The sequence below is a fragment of the Lepidothrix coronata genome, unplaced genomic scaffold (assembly GCF_001604755.1).
Source record: "Lepidothrix coronata isolate B3197 unplaced genomic scaffold, Lepidothrix_coronata-1.0 Scaffold107, whole genome shotgun sequence".
NCBI classification, from domain to species: domain Eukaryota; kingdom Metazoa; phylum Chordata; class Aves; order Passeriformes; family Pipridae; genus Lepidothrix; species Lepidothrix coronata.
In genome coordinates this window covers 2,830,555-2,843,014 of record NW_016690287.1, presented here as the reverse complement: position 1 = coordinate 2,843,014, position 12,460 = coordinate 2,830,555, and the positions used below count along the sequence as shown (strand labels likewise).

Below are 12,460 nucleotides of genomic sequence, written 5' to 3'. Positions count from 1 at the left end.
ATTTCGTAATACTGTTCACTGTATGTGTCAAACATTTTAAATACTTTGCATGGAGTTTGTGTGATGTGCAGTGGATAAATGACCTTTAGATGTTGCTGTGCAGTCTAAATGTATTTGACCTGTATGTTGAATACACGTGTGTATACTGGTTTGTTTGCTCTATGTGTGTTCAATGTCTGCTTCTGCTTCATGTATGCTGTGTTTTGAGGAAGATGCTTTAGAACAAATTCTCATATACATGTGCAGAAAATTTTTATCCCTCCATACAAGGCACCTGCTTCCTCAGCCAGAGTATCTTGCTGAGCTCTGAGGGTTGCTTCCTAACTCTGCTTTCCTGTTTATTTTCTGTTTTGCTTCCTCACTCTCCTCTTCTGAACAATCCCTGACTTACTCCTGATACCACACCAAGTGCTCTGAGAACCACTGTTTCCAGTGGGTAAAGAATGACCCCACTTTTGTGCCTTTTTACTACAATCCCAAGAATACATATCCCTCCTCCCTCCCACCTATGCCCCTCTTTCACTAGTGCCTGCTGAAGCCTGGTTTTCCTGCTGTGCAGAAGCATTTCTCTTACCTGCACATGAAAGACTACGAAGATTCTGTAAATTGATTGTTAGGTGGTTACCTTGAGTCCTAGTTCTTTGAGGTAGTGCATATTATTTTGTCCTTGCTGCCCACCAGGGTTTCACTGATGCAGTTGTGGACAGACCAGGGAGAAAGTACAGGCTCTTGCTGGTACAACTCATCGTTTCGATGCATCGCTGGTTATGACCCAGAAATCAGCACTGGGGGAAACTTCCACTATATCGTACTAGAAGAGAGGAGACGTGTTTTGAGTTATCATCCTTGGTCTGTTTAGTCACTTTTAATCCAATCATTTACTTCCTCGTTTTGTGGCAGCGCCTCTGGGCGAAACTAAGCTGTAACCCGTTCCGGCAGGCAGAAGACCCGCCTGGTCTTTTGCTGCCACCTTGTGACATCAGTTCACTGAAACACTTGGGATCTATCCTAGCAAAGCCCATCTTTCCACTCAGGACTGCTTTTAAGTCCCATATTAGCAACTAAAACTGTTAACATAAATCACCATGTAAATTATATATATATTTAGAGCTTCAGAGGTGCCTTTGAGCTGGATGGATGCTAGCTGGAGTTCCTCCAGTGAGCTTGTTTGGCAAATTCTGCAGTGAAGTGAACTGCCTGAGTTTTTGCTTGTGTGGGCTTAAGAAATAAAACATTCATACCCTTTGAAGGGATTGGTGTAGGATTTATTGCTCTGGTACAGCCTGCATGCTAAATGCACTGAGGAGAACCATTTAAAGAGATGGCTGTCACTGCCTTATTTCAAAGGCATGAATGCCACAGCAGTCACTGTTAAAGTAAATTGAAAATAGAGAACCCTTACTGAGACTGGGGAATCTCCAGGAATCTAGCCACGCTGATTATTAGTCATTTCAATACCTTGGAGCTGCTTACATATATTTTATTTTGAGTGAAAGTGTAGAGCCTTGGATGAGAAGTGAAGCAATGTAATATAGAAGAGACTTGAGGAAGTCTGATGAAAATATTTCTTGACCCAGAAGACAAATTGACACACACACCCATCCACCCATCATGAAATATTTTAAAACTTTATTCGCTCTTTGTTTTCAAAGTATTGAGAGATTTGACAGAAGTCATATGAGACCTTCATGATTTCACTTCCCTGGAAACATCACAATATTTTCCTGTGCACAGAGTAGAAAATAAGGACGAAATGTAAGATATCAGTTTGTATAATAACAGCTGGAGGATATTGACTCAGCAGTGACCCTGCCTGAACACAAGCAGAGTTTAGTCTGATTGGTTTCTTGGAGTTCAAATTAAATTGTTAGTGTCCTCCAAAAACATACTTGAGAGAGGGGATGTGGCTGACATCCAAACCTGGCTTAGTCTGATGTCTCAATTCAGTAAAACTTTATTAAATTTGCTGTATTTCTCAAGAGGTACATAGCTTTGATGTAGATTTGGTGTACATCAACCCCTTCCATAAGATAAACTTCTTCCCTTTTCTACTTTCTATGTTGGTCATTTATTCTCTTGTTACAAATGAGGCACTGAAGAAATGTGTAGGATGCAAACATTCATGCAGAAAATACATCCACCTTTATGAATCTGTATCATAATAGGTTGCTATCTATGAAACATTTGTGTGTGTCTGTGATGATTTCTGTTGGAATGTATCTCTTTCAGACTTTTTGACATTTAAAATGACATTCTAGCCTGGCCTTTTGCACAGGCTGCTTCTTTATTAACCTGAAACTTAAAGCTCTTCTCTCTTTCTAGATAGAGGAGAGAACAGAATTTTTGAACAAATCTGCTCAGAAGAGGTAAAGCAATGAAACAGTAAGTTCAGTTCAAATAGCAGAGTTTAGTTGGAGGGCATAATAATGTCTTTCTCTCCTTTTTTTTTTTTTTCCTACTTCCTACAGTGGTATGAAGCCCACCCAGACGACAGCAGTTGTCTCAAAGATTGACAGTAGACTTGAGCAATACACGAGTGCAATTGAGGTAAGCTAACTCCAGGTCACAATGGATGTAGTTAGTAATGGCTTTGAGGGCTTGAATCAGCCTATGTTTTACTGTTTAAGAATTGCAGGGATTTTTTGGTCACAAAAGCTTCTTTACAGAATCACAGAATATTCTGAGTCGGAAGGGACCCACAAGGATCATCAAGTCCAGTTCTTAAGTGAATTACCCATAGAAGGATCAAACCCATGACCTTGGCATTATTAGCACCGGGCTTTAACCCACTGTGACTTCAAGAACAAAATGCTTCAGGCACATCTATAACCAACATTTGGATATATAGCTAAACAAAACCTCTTCCCTTTCATGCTTCTACTTACTCTGTTTTGTAAGCTTGGAGCAGCTGTTGAAGGACTCAGAATCTTGAGTGACAATTGCATCCTCTTCTTGCCTGATGAGAGAATTATGAGCACAGAGCTGATAGCCATCCTGAGCAAAGCTGACTTAGCAGCTTATTTAGAAGAACAGGGAACTGGGTCTGTGCTGCTCACTACCACTTCAGAGTGACATTCCTTGGCAAAGACATAGACCAGGGTGAACAAGGGAGTTAAGAAGTGACAAAGGAAAAACAAAAGCACATTAAAATGCAGAATTTGACCCCAGGTGATTTTGACAACTAGTGGTTAATAATGTGCCTAGGAACCAGAATGGAGGGCTTTTTCTTTTCATAGTTCAAGGAAGAATAGGAATTTGATTTTTTTGTTGTTGTTGTTCTGAGGTTTCTTAGCTGTTTTTATAATTCAGTGAGTACAGGCAATGTGAAAGCTACTAGTTAATATAGCAGGCTGACTGGGTTGTTAAGTGTCATGGGAATGGAATAGTATACAAAAGGATATGATATTGATAGCTGTGACAAAGGTATAGCACATCTTCCTTCCCTGCTGGATATTTTTTTCCTCCTCTCATCCGCATATAGAGTCTAAGCATGATATTCCACTAAGGTTTTAATTGGTTGGGCTTTATTAGCATTTAATGTAAAGGAAACTTGAGTAATTCAAGATCAATTAATAGGCTTTTTTTCCCGTGACTTCTGCCCATTCAACCTTTCTGCTAGAAAGCCTATCAGCTGGAGAGTTTTATACTCTGTGTCAGTTCCCAATGAAAAAAAGCACACAGATGAAAGGGTGAAGGCTCGGGCTTGCCTCCAGCACTTAGGTCAAGTTGAAGGTAGCTCAAACTCCTCCATTAGGGATGAATGCCAGCATGGCACCCAGTAGTCCCCATATCATCAAAACAAGGGCATAGAACTTCTGTCATCCTGCTTCACTCTGTGCCTTTTCTGAATTATATTAGGTCCTCCAGTATTTTCAGTAGGGCTCTGCTCCATTTCGATATTGAAAAGCACAGCTCTACAGCCAGAGGAAGGCAAGGTGTACAGTTCCCATCTGACTTGAAATATTTCCTTTGCTGAGTTTTTAATGTTTCCAAAATCTGCCAAATCTGACTTGCTTTGCAACTAGAGGCAAAGCCTCAGCTCGTACAGGTTCTTGTTCTCATCAAACCTATGATATATAAAATGTACAAGAATTTTGAAAAGAAGAAAGAGGAAGAATTTGGTCCAGTGTTTTTAGTGAACACGCAAAAGGCACATTTCCAAAAAGAAAACAAAACAAAACCCAAACCAAAAAATCCCCACCCCAGTTCTCCACTCTTTAAAAGAAACCCTATTCCAAATATACTGCAATTGCTGAAATTTACCCCTAAAATCCTGTGTTGTGAGGTTAAGTTGTCTGGGACAGATGGAGCACACTCTGACACTGAATGACAGAGCAGCCTTTTTTCCCTGTCTCTGAATAAGGATTTCCTTAGCTGTATCCCTAAAAGAGCCAGGCTTGCAGGATTTAGGTGCTGAGGTTTGAAAGAGGACAAATAAAAGCCTTGGAGCAGTTCTGTGCAGAGCTATGGTTTGCCATGAATTTTAGAAATGAATGATTGCAATTCTCTCAGTTAGTTGTGCCAAGGGTGCAACTGTGAATCAAAAAGGGAAGAGAGTCTCAGTGGCACTTTTGGAGCTGAGTGCTCCTTTTCATCTTTGCATGATCAGTGCTAGAACCACTTGCAGCTGCTGCATTCTCCAGCACTGCCCCAAAGTCAAACTACCCTGAATCTCCAGCTCTTAATGCCAAACACCAACCGGCCTCAATTCTTCTCCAGGGCACAAAGGCTTCAAGACCAGCTAAGCCAGCAGCTTCTGACCTTCATGTTCCAGCTGAGGGTGTCCGTAATATCAAGAGTATGTGGGAGAAAGGGAATTTTTCATCACCCTCTGGGACAGGAACACCAAATAAGGTTTGTGTTTCATTTAACATCATGATTCTAAAGAATTATGCTCTGGGCCTGACCTTGCCATTCATGTTGCTGTGAGTAAGCATGTCTGCTCCTGTTGATATCACTGGTGAAAAATATCCCAAAGGATCCTGAGGACCTCAGAAATCCACCAAATTTGTGGCTGCAATACTGAGCATCATGTAAGAATTTAGTAACCTACTGAGCTGAGTTATGAGACATTCCAGAGCCACATCAGATATCTTAGGCAGATATATCTGGGTAGTTCAAGCAGAGTACAGACAAATTCTTTGGGTTGGGAAAAGTTCTTTCGGGGGTCAGAGAAGGATTAAATGGGCAAGATAGTGATGATGTTTTACAGATAATGCATAGAAGTATTTGTGAGACCTTTATCTTTTCTATGAAAAATCTTAAGGCAAAATTTTCTTTCTATAAATTGATGTGAGCTGATGAGCATTCCTCCTAGCCAAAAATCTGAGCCATGGATTGAAGGAGATTATTACAGTTAATAATTAAATTTTAGTAATTTGTTCTAAACTTTTAAAGATTGATTTTAATGTTTTTAATTTTAGGCCACTTAGCTCCTCTATTGTGTGCTTTTCTGGAAAAATATTAGTGCAACAAAACAAAAAATGTGGACTTAGAATGGTGTCTCTTTTTCTATTAAGCTAAAGATTCTTTTTCCTCGGAGTTCAGGCTCATCACAGAAAGAGCATGTTTATGTCTAACATTTATTCCTGGGTTAGCAGGAGTGGAAATGATTTTCTCAGTCCATGTTTATCATTATTGAAAAGTAGAGGGCAGCAGTCCTGTTGTAGTTCATAGGGACAATACCTTCAGAGAACACAGGATGACTCCAGTCACAGGCTCAGTGAGGGGCTCTATATTAAACTCAGGCTTGGCTCTGCTTTTCAGTCTACACCAGGAAAACAGAGCAAAAGCCATTCTTAAAGTTTTCTGATTAGATTTTATTATTTGGCAGGAAACTGCTGGACTGAAGGTGGGTGTCTCCAGTCGAATAAACGAGTGGTTAACCAAGACCCCAGAGAGCAACAAATCACCTGCTCCAAAACCTTCCGTAAGTAAACTTGCAACAACTACTTCTTCAGTAGGTGGGTTCTTTCCATGGGCAGAGGTGGTGACAGTGCTTCCTCGACCAGCTGGTGATCTTTGGAGGAACCTTGCTTAATGTCCTCTTGGAAGCTCCCAGAGGCCCCCTGGCTGCTGACTCAGAAAAGGGGGAGATGAAAGAGGGCAGTTCTCACCTTAAAAGCTCATGGATGCTCTGAAAAGGCCAGTGCTCAGAAAAGCACTTCTGCCATTCTCTGGGAGAGAAAGACATTAATTTACTACCTGTGAAAGGCTTATCACTAATTCAGAACTTACAAGCCATAGACCCTAGATGAAAATTGTAAAAAATTTCCAAGTATATTTGAAAACAAAGTGAAATAATATATTCTTTATGAACCTAAATATAATTTCTAATGAATGCCCTTTAGCATGCCTATTGCTTCAGCAAGAATAAGAGCAGGAAATGCTTTCCAGGTAGTAAGGTGGGAGTATGGGAAGCAGCAGTGTGGATGTGGGAAGGAGAAGAAATAGATAACTGGGATGGGGAAGGGTAAGGATGAGGAACTGGAGCTGTAAATATCCATATTGGAGAATGGCAGGGTATCAGTCGTGGTGTTAATTGTTAAACTTTAGGATTCTATTAAATAACTTGTTTCTTTTCATATTCTTGTGTAGTGTTTTTCTGTCAATCCACTTGCCCTTTATGAAAGGTGCAGCCTGAAAAACTCTTTCTCAATTCATGCTCCTATTTGTCCCAAAGAGGAGCTTGAAATTTGAAGGGTTGTCTCTAATGTCAGTATTTACTGGTAGCTGCATGGAGAATGTGTCCTTATGGACACCAATATAAAATCAAAAGTCATTATGGTGACTGTATTTAATCAAAACTGCTAAAATCAGTGCAGAATCTGCCTCCAGTTTTTCTCTCTTTCTTTTAAGTTGCATCTTTTAGAAAATGTAAAACTAACCTCTTGTTTTTCCTTCAGCCAACTGTTTCTATCTGTGTCTTAATTTCCCTCTTTCTCAATAGATTGTTCTTTCTTCTTTCAATATCTCTGCCTGAAAGAGCCCACCCTCCTCCTATTCTTCTTTGGGGGTCTGTTTACTAAGTTGGTCAGGTAAACCTATTTATTATTGATTATGAAGAATGATATACATCTATAATGTGTGATTTTTTTTTCTTTTTTTTTTTTTTTTCCTGGCCAGGAAACCTAGAATTTCTTAGTTAGCAAATAACTTCTTACCCCCATCACATTCCACCAAAATAAAGAAATGTTCAAAGTTGTTGTGACCATCGAGATTCTTGCAGGTTTTGGAACAATATTGAATTCAAAGTAGAGGGAGCAAATATCTCAATTAGTTTTATGGTGAACCTAAATCACATATCCCAAATGATTTCAGGATTATGGAAATGGTATTGTGATCATCTCCACTGCAAGTGATTTTGTGATAAGGTCAATTAGAATTCTGTTGTTTTCTTCCTTCCTGTTACTGCTGAAGCAGCTTTTTGAAGTACATAATTGGCTTCAAGTCAAACATCTGCAACCCTCCGTGGCTGCAGATTATGATCCGTTCCAGAACACCTCTGCTGGGTGCAAATATCCCTTGCAGAAATCACATTTCCATTCATCACTGAGTTTAGAAGTTTTAGAGTTAGGAGTTCTCATATTCAGAAAACAACCATAGATGACAAGAACAAGATTCTGGAAAATGTACAGGACTTGAATACTTTTTGAAAAGGAGAGTACCTATGTCCAAAACTGTTTGAGTCTCTTGTTTGCTGTCCACAGAGAAGATATCAATCCATCTGTCCTTAAGCAGGTGCATTGGCACTAGTCTAGCGTGTATCATTTCGATTTGTAGCCCTCCTTTTCTCCAAGAAGATGCTTAACATTTTTATGGAGTTTTGTTTAAAGTCTCCATAACATTTTCGGAGAATATTATTATTCTTTAATGACTTTCCCTTATCCTTTGGTTTTGTTTGGTTTTTTGTTTGGTTTTTTTTTTGTGGTTTGGGTTTTTTTGTCAGGCTAGTGATTGGTACATCCTAAGATTACTAATGATGCAATGGAAATTCAAATGGATATGAAGGACTAGAGTGATAAATCTTGAAACTTATATTTAAGAGTGCAGAGTAGAATCTGCTTTTCTGTTGCATTAAAAGTCCTACTCTATTTTTTCACAGATTTTGTTTTGAATGAAATGTTTTTATTTTGATCTAAAATAACTGAAATAAGCTGCTTTTGAATTCCTCCCTAAGAAAAATACTACCCCTGAAAAAAAATGTGGGGTTTTTTCCCACAAAAATTGGAATTGTCTTCTGTGCAGTAAGCCTTAACTTACTATGTTCAAGCAAGGGAGTGCCGTGATGACCAGTCTGTGCTATACAAAATAGATTTAGAGGGATTGTTTCTTCTCTTATAGCATGTATATGTGTAGAGTCCTATATATGTATATGTGTGTATGTGATGTTTATCATTCTGAATTGCTTTATGATTGATAGACAATGTAATACTTACCACTGGTGGATGTCCCTGAACTCTCCTTAGGAGGAAGTTGCATTCCAATGTTTTCTTTAACAAATTAATAGAAATATAAACTAATGTCATTTCCCATTCTCTGACATTTGACAGGATTTGAAACCAGGAGACGTGTCCGGCAAACGCAACCTCTGGGAGAAGCAGTCGGTTGAGAAGCCACCTTCTTCTTCTAAGGTAACACTTCTGTGCATTGTTGAGAGCATAATATCCCTGTTGAAGGCTTTCTAGGGGGAAGGTGTCACTAAGTTTTATACAGTCAGTCAGTTGGAATGAGGCCTCTGCATGTCCTCTGTTACTGACCTGCCTCTTTATCTATAGAAGAAAATACCACGAGGTGCAGAAAGCAGTGTGTAACTTTTAAACACCCATTTGGCAGAGCTGTGTTATGTGTGGAATCTGTCTTTTGCTGGGAGTTCAGTTTTTCTCCTGTTATAAATACCAATGTTCTCCTCTCTTGAATTTTAATCATGGGTTATTACTTTTTCAAACAGGTATCAGCTATGGGGAAAAAATCAGAGGCCAATGGTAAGTAATACCAAAATACACACATTGCACCCATTTTTATATTGTAATACACTTTATTACATATATAATGTAACATTATTATATCCTATGTAAATATTATACATATTATACACATATTTAACAATATTGTACACATACAGTTTAATAGCATCATACATATACTAATATAATATGTATATTGTAGCACATATTACAATAGAGAAATGGTGCCACATTTTTGCACAGGTGTACCAGTGTTAAAATTCTACAGCTATTAATGCTGATGCCACTAAAGTCCTTTCTGCCTTTTGCCTTTCAAAAGCTCCATTGCAACATTATCAAAACATGAATGCCTGAGAAATAAAACTAGGTCATCTTTCTAGGAGGACTGAGTATACTAACAGTGCACCAGCCGTGTGTCCAAAGGCTTGTTCAAGAGAGATTTATAGCATGTTTGATATAGCTGGGGAGTATCATTAAAAGGTGTGTGGGCTGAGGAATGGGATGGCCATTTGACAAATTACAGCAAATGCAAAGCATCTGGGAAAGGCTCTTCTGAAGGCTGCAGTGGGAATGGATGTGCCTTTTCTAAGCAGAGAGGGGGAGCTCAAAAAACAAAGCTGTTGCAGTAACATCATTTGAGCAGAAAAGGAAGATTTCAGTACTCTCAAATCAGCCTGAGTACTGAAATTCAGTCCTCAGCCCCACATTTGATTTTAAGCACAGCCACCTGGTAATGGTGAAGCCCGAGGAAAATTCAATAGCCTTGGTTTTTAGAAATTGTTCTTCTGGCTGATCGTGAGTCTCATATTCTCCTGCATCCCCAGACTGGAATGGAGTTTAACCACCTTCAGCAGTAGGAATGCTTTGGCTGGAACTGCACGTTGGTGTCTTCTGAAGGCAAAAATAGTCTTAATACTGTAATTTTGAAACCACTAGCAAAATCCCCCCTTAGGTTTTTAATTTCTATTTTAACCTAAAACACTCCAAATCAAACCAACTAAACCACTTATGTGCCTGAGGACCCCTGGGGAAGAACAGAAGGTCACTGACCAGTTCAATAGCTTTAAAGATGCCTTGCAACATCCCTCGACTCTTCTCTAAGAACGAAATGGTTGAATATAGAAAACCTTTTGGTTTTCTCTGCTTTAATATGTGCACACATTTTTCCTCACATTTGTATGTGAAGCCAGAGGTGTGGTATGCCTGTGAACTTTTCTTGTGGGTTTAGACTCGTGCAAAGCAGAATTCTTTTCCTCCTCTTCTCCTTTTTTAAACTAAACTGTTAGGAGAGGGGTTTTCAGGCTCACTCAGTGTTAGTGCAGCTCTGCTTCTCTGGAAGGTGTTCCCAGCCCACCCACACGTGGCTGAGGAGAGCAATGGGTTCAGGAGCACCCCTGCATTTCTGTGGGGGTGTTCCTGAGCACTCCCTGCTTCCTCAGGGAGTGCTTCCTCAGGCTGCTGGAGGCAAGCGAGGTGAAATCCTGCTTGTCTCTTGGAGACCACCTCTGAGCAATCCCAGGAGATGAGCGCAGCAGCACCCAGCTTGTGTCCTGCCTTCTTACATGTTGTTAATCTAGAGCTGTGCCTTTTCTGTTTTAGAGATGTATTTGGGTTGTTTCAAGGCATCTTTAATCTTTCTTTTTCTCAGCAGGTTTGAGACAATTGGAGAAAGAACCATAGAAGGCCACTGAAGATGCTGGACCAATCAGTCTGGGGGAAAGAAAAAAGGAAAAAGTGCTAAATTGTTCTTTTTATATTTATGTTTATTTACTAAGATGTCTTTTTGCATTATCCCACTTAAAACCATGTATATTAGCACTGTATTTAACAATCAGTCTAGAGATTCATCCTAATTGTACTGCCTTTGCACAAGAGCCTTTATTCCTAAAGAAACCCATGCTGTGAAATATATAGACTCTCCTACTGATAGTCATAACCATGGATCTGAACAGTGATTTCAACTGCCAGAAGAGGTCAACCCAAAATGCACATGAAGTAAAGTTGCTTAAGAAAGGGTGTGCAGTAAACCTGTAAAAACAATGGTTCCTTTTGTAATACAGAAGTCTTTCTTTCTGCACTTTAGACTAAGGCATGGAAGAAATATCTTTAGTTGACAATGTAATATTTTCTGTAAGCTGCCCATGTCATGAGAAATACTGCATCAATAATGTGTTTTATTTTTTTGTTTTATACTTTTTTTAAGTATCAATTTTTCCATTCTAGTTTAAGTTAATACCTAAATTTGGATGATTATGATAGCTGACAGCGGTACTGATATTTCTTTTTGTTGTTAGTGACTAGGAATTGAATGCAATTTAGAATATATACACACGTAGCTTTACAAAGTTTAGCCTAAAGGCACTACTAATGGTAGAATGCTTTTAAGATGTGCTAGAGTGTTATATTTAGTCATAAACATACATAATTAGCCAATATCACAGCTTAAAAAAATAAAGACAAAATTACACACTTTTCTATAGGAAGATTTCATAATTGCTATTAGAGGTATGGTGAGATAAGTATTAAAAAATTTTAAATGTCAGTTGCCCAGTAACGGGTAATTAAAAAGAAAGTATAGTTTTTAAAAGAGGAAAAGGAAAGGGTATAGAGGGTCAAAAGTAGGTCACTTGTATAAAACGTTGTAGTTTAATTTATATAAAACTACCATAATTAAAAAGAAAAAAAATCTAAACAGAGTTGGAGTTTGTTTCAAATCACTGTACACTACATCTTGCCATCCATCAGTGCTGTCTACCAAGTCCACCAAAAATGAAGTAAACCTCTATCTTTATAGCGCTTCTTTTTACCTCTCTCTTTTGAATATCTTCTTGACCGATGTTTTCATTTGTATATAGTTCACACATGGCTACAGGACGTCAGCTGGGTTTGAATTTACATGCCATACAGTTTAGCATTTACATCCTACAGCGTATGGGTGGCATAAACTGAGCAGCTCAAGTAGCCCCTGAGCACGTTGTAAACAGCTTTGTTGTGCATTGGAACCCCCAGGATCTCCCTTTTCACCACTTCCATCTCTTACAGGCTCTGACTTCTTCCTAAAAAGTATACTGTTGTATTTCAAGCCAAAGATGAGCTGCCCTGCTTGGCTGAAACATCTTGTTTACAAATAGAGATGCACCTAAGTATTTGTAGGGGGTGAAACTGGGCCTGACATTGTCTGGGAGTTGTCATGTTTTGTTTTGGGGATTTGTAAATGCTCCTCTGAATCTTTCAAATACATCTGATAGCTGCAATAAAAATGATTTGTTCATACAATGTATTCTGCAACTGCATCCACAATAAATGGAATATTTCCATCAGCACCCCCCTGTTTGTTAATGGGTAGGAATGGACCGGTTGCAACTGGGATAGGAATTGGTGCTGAGTCTGTGTAAGATAAGCTGGTGCAAAGAACCCTGAAGGATGTCCCTTCCTTCAGAAGACAGACAAATCACAAAATTGGCAGCTTTAACACACATATTCTTTGGGGGAGG

At 39.0% G+C, this 12,460-nt stretch overlaps 1 protein-coding gene across 4 annotated transcripts in view; it reads left to right on the top strand.

Annotated features, from left to right (window-relative positions):
- The window catches only part of CALD1 (caldesmon 1), a 55,387-nt gene extending 43,098 nt beyond the window's left edge, over positions 1 to 12,289 (top strand). For 2 of the 4 annotated variants that reach the window (XM_017823929.1, XM_017823932.1), the window contains 7 exons: positions 2,323 to 2,366; positions 2,469 to 2,547; positions 4,720 to 4,854; positions 5,834 to 5,929; positions 8,553 to 8,633; positions 8,951 to 8,984; positions 10,615 to 12,289. In XM_017823929.1, the coding sequence (XP_017679418.1) occupies positions 2,323 to 2,366; positions 2,469 to 2,547; positions 4,720 to 4,854; positions 5,834 to 5,929; positions 8,553 to 8,633; positions 8,951 to 8,984; positions 10,615 to 10,646 (501 nt within the window). In that variant the 3' untranslated portion in view covers positions 10,647 to 12,289. Of the gene's footprint in view, positions 2,302 to 2,322; positions 2,367 to 2,468; positions 2,548 to 4,719; positions 4,855 to 5,833; positions 5,930 to 8,552; positions 8,634 to 8,950; positions 8,985 to 10,614 lie in introns of those variants that run through there. The other 2 variants (XM_017823930.1, XM_017823931.1) reach the window with 2 other exon arrangements.
- The last annotated feature ends 171 nt before the right edge of the window (positions 12,290 to 12,460 follow it).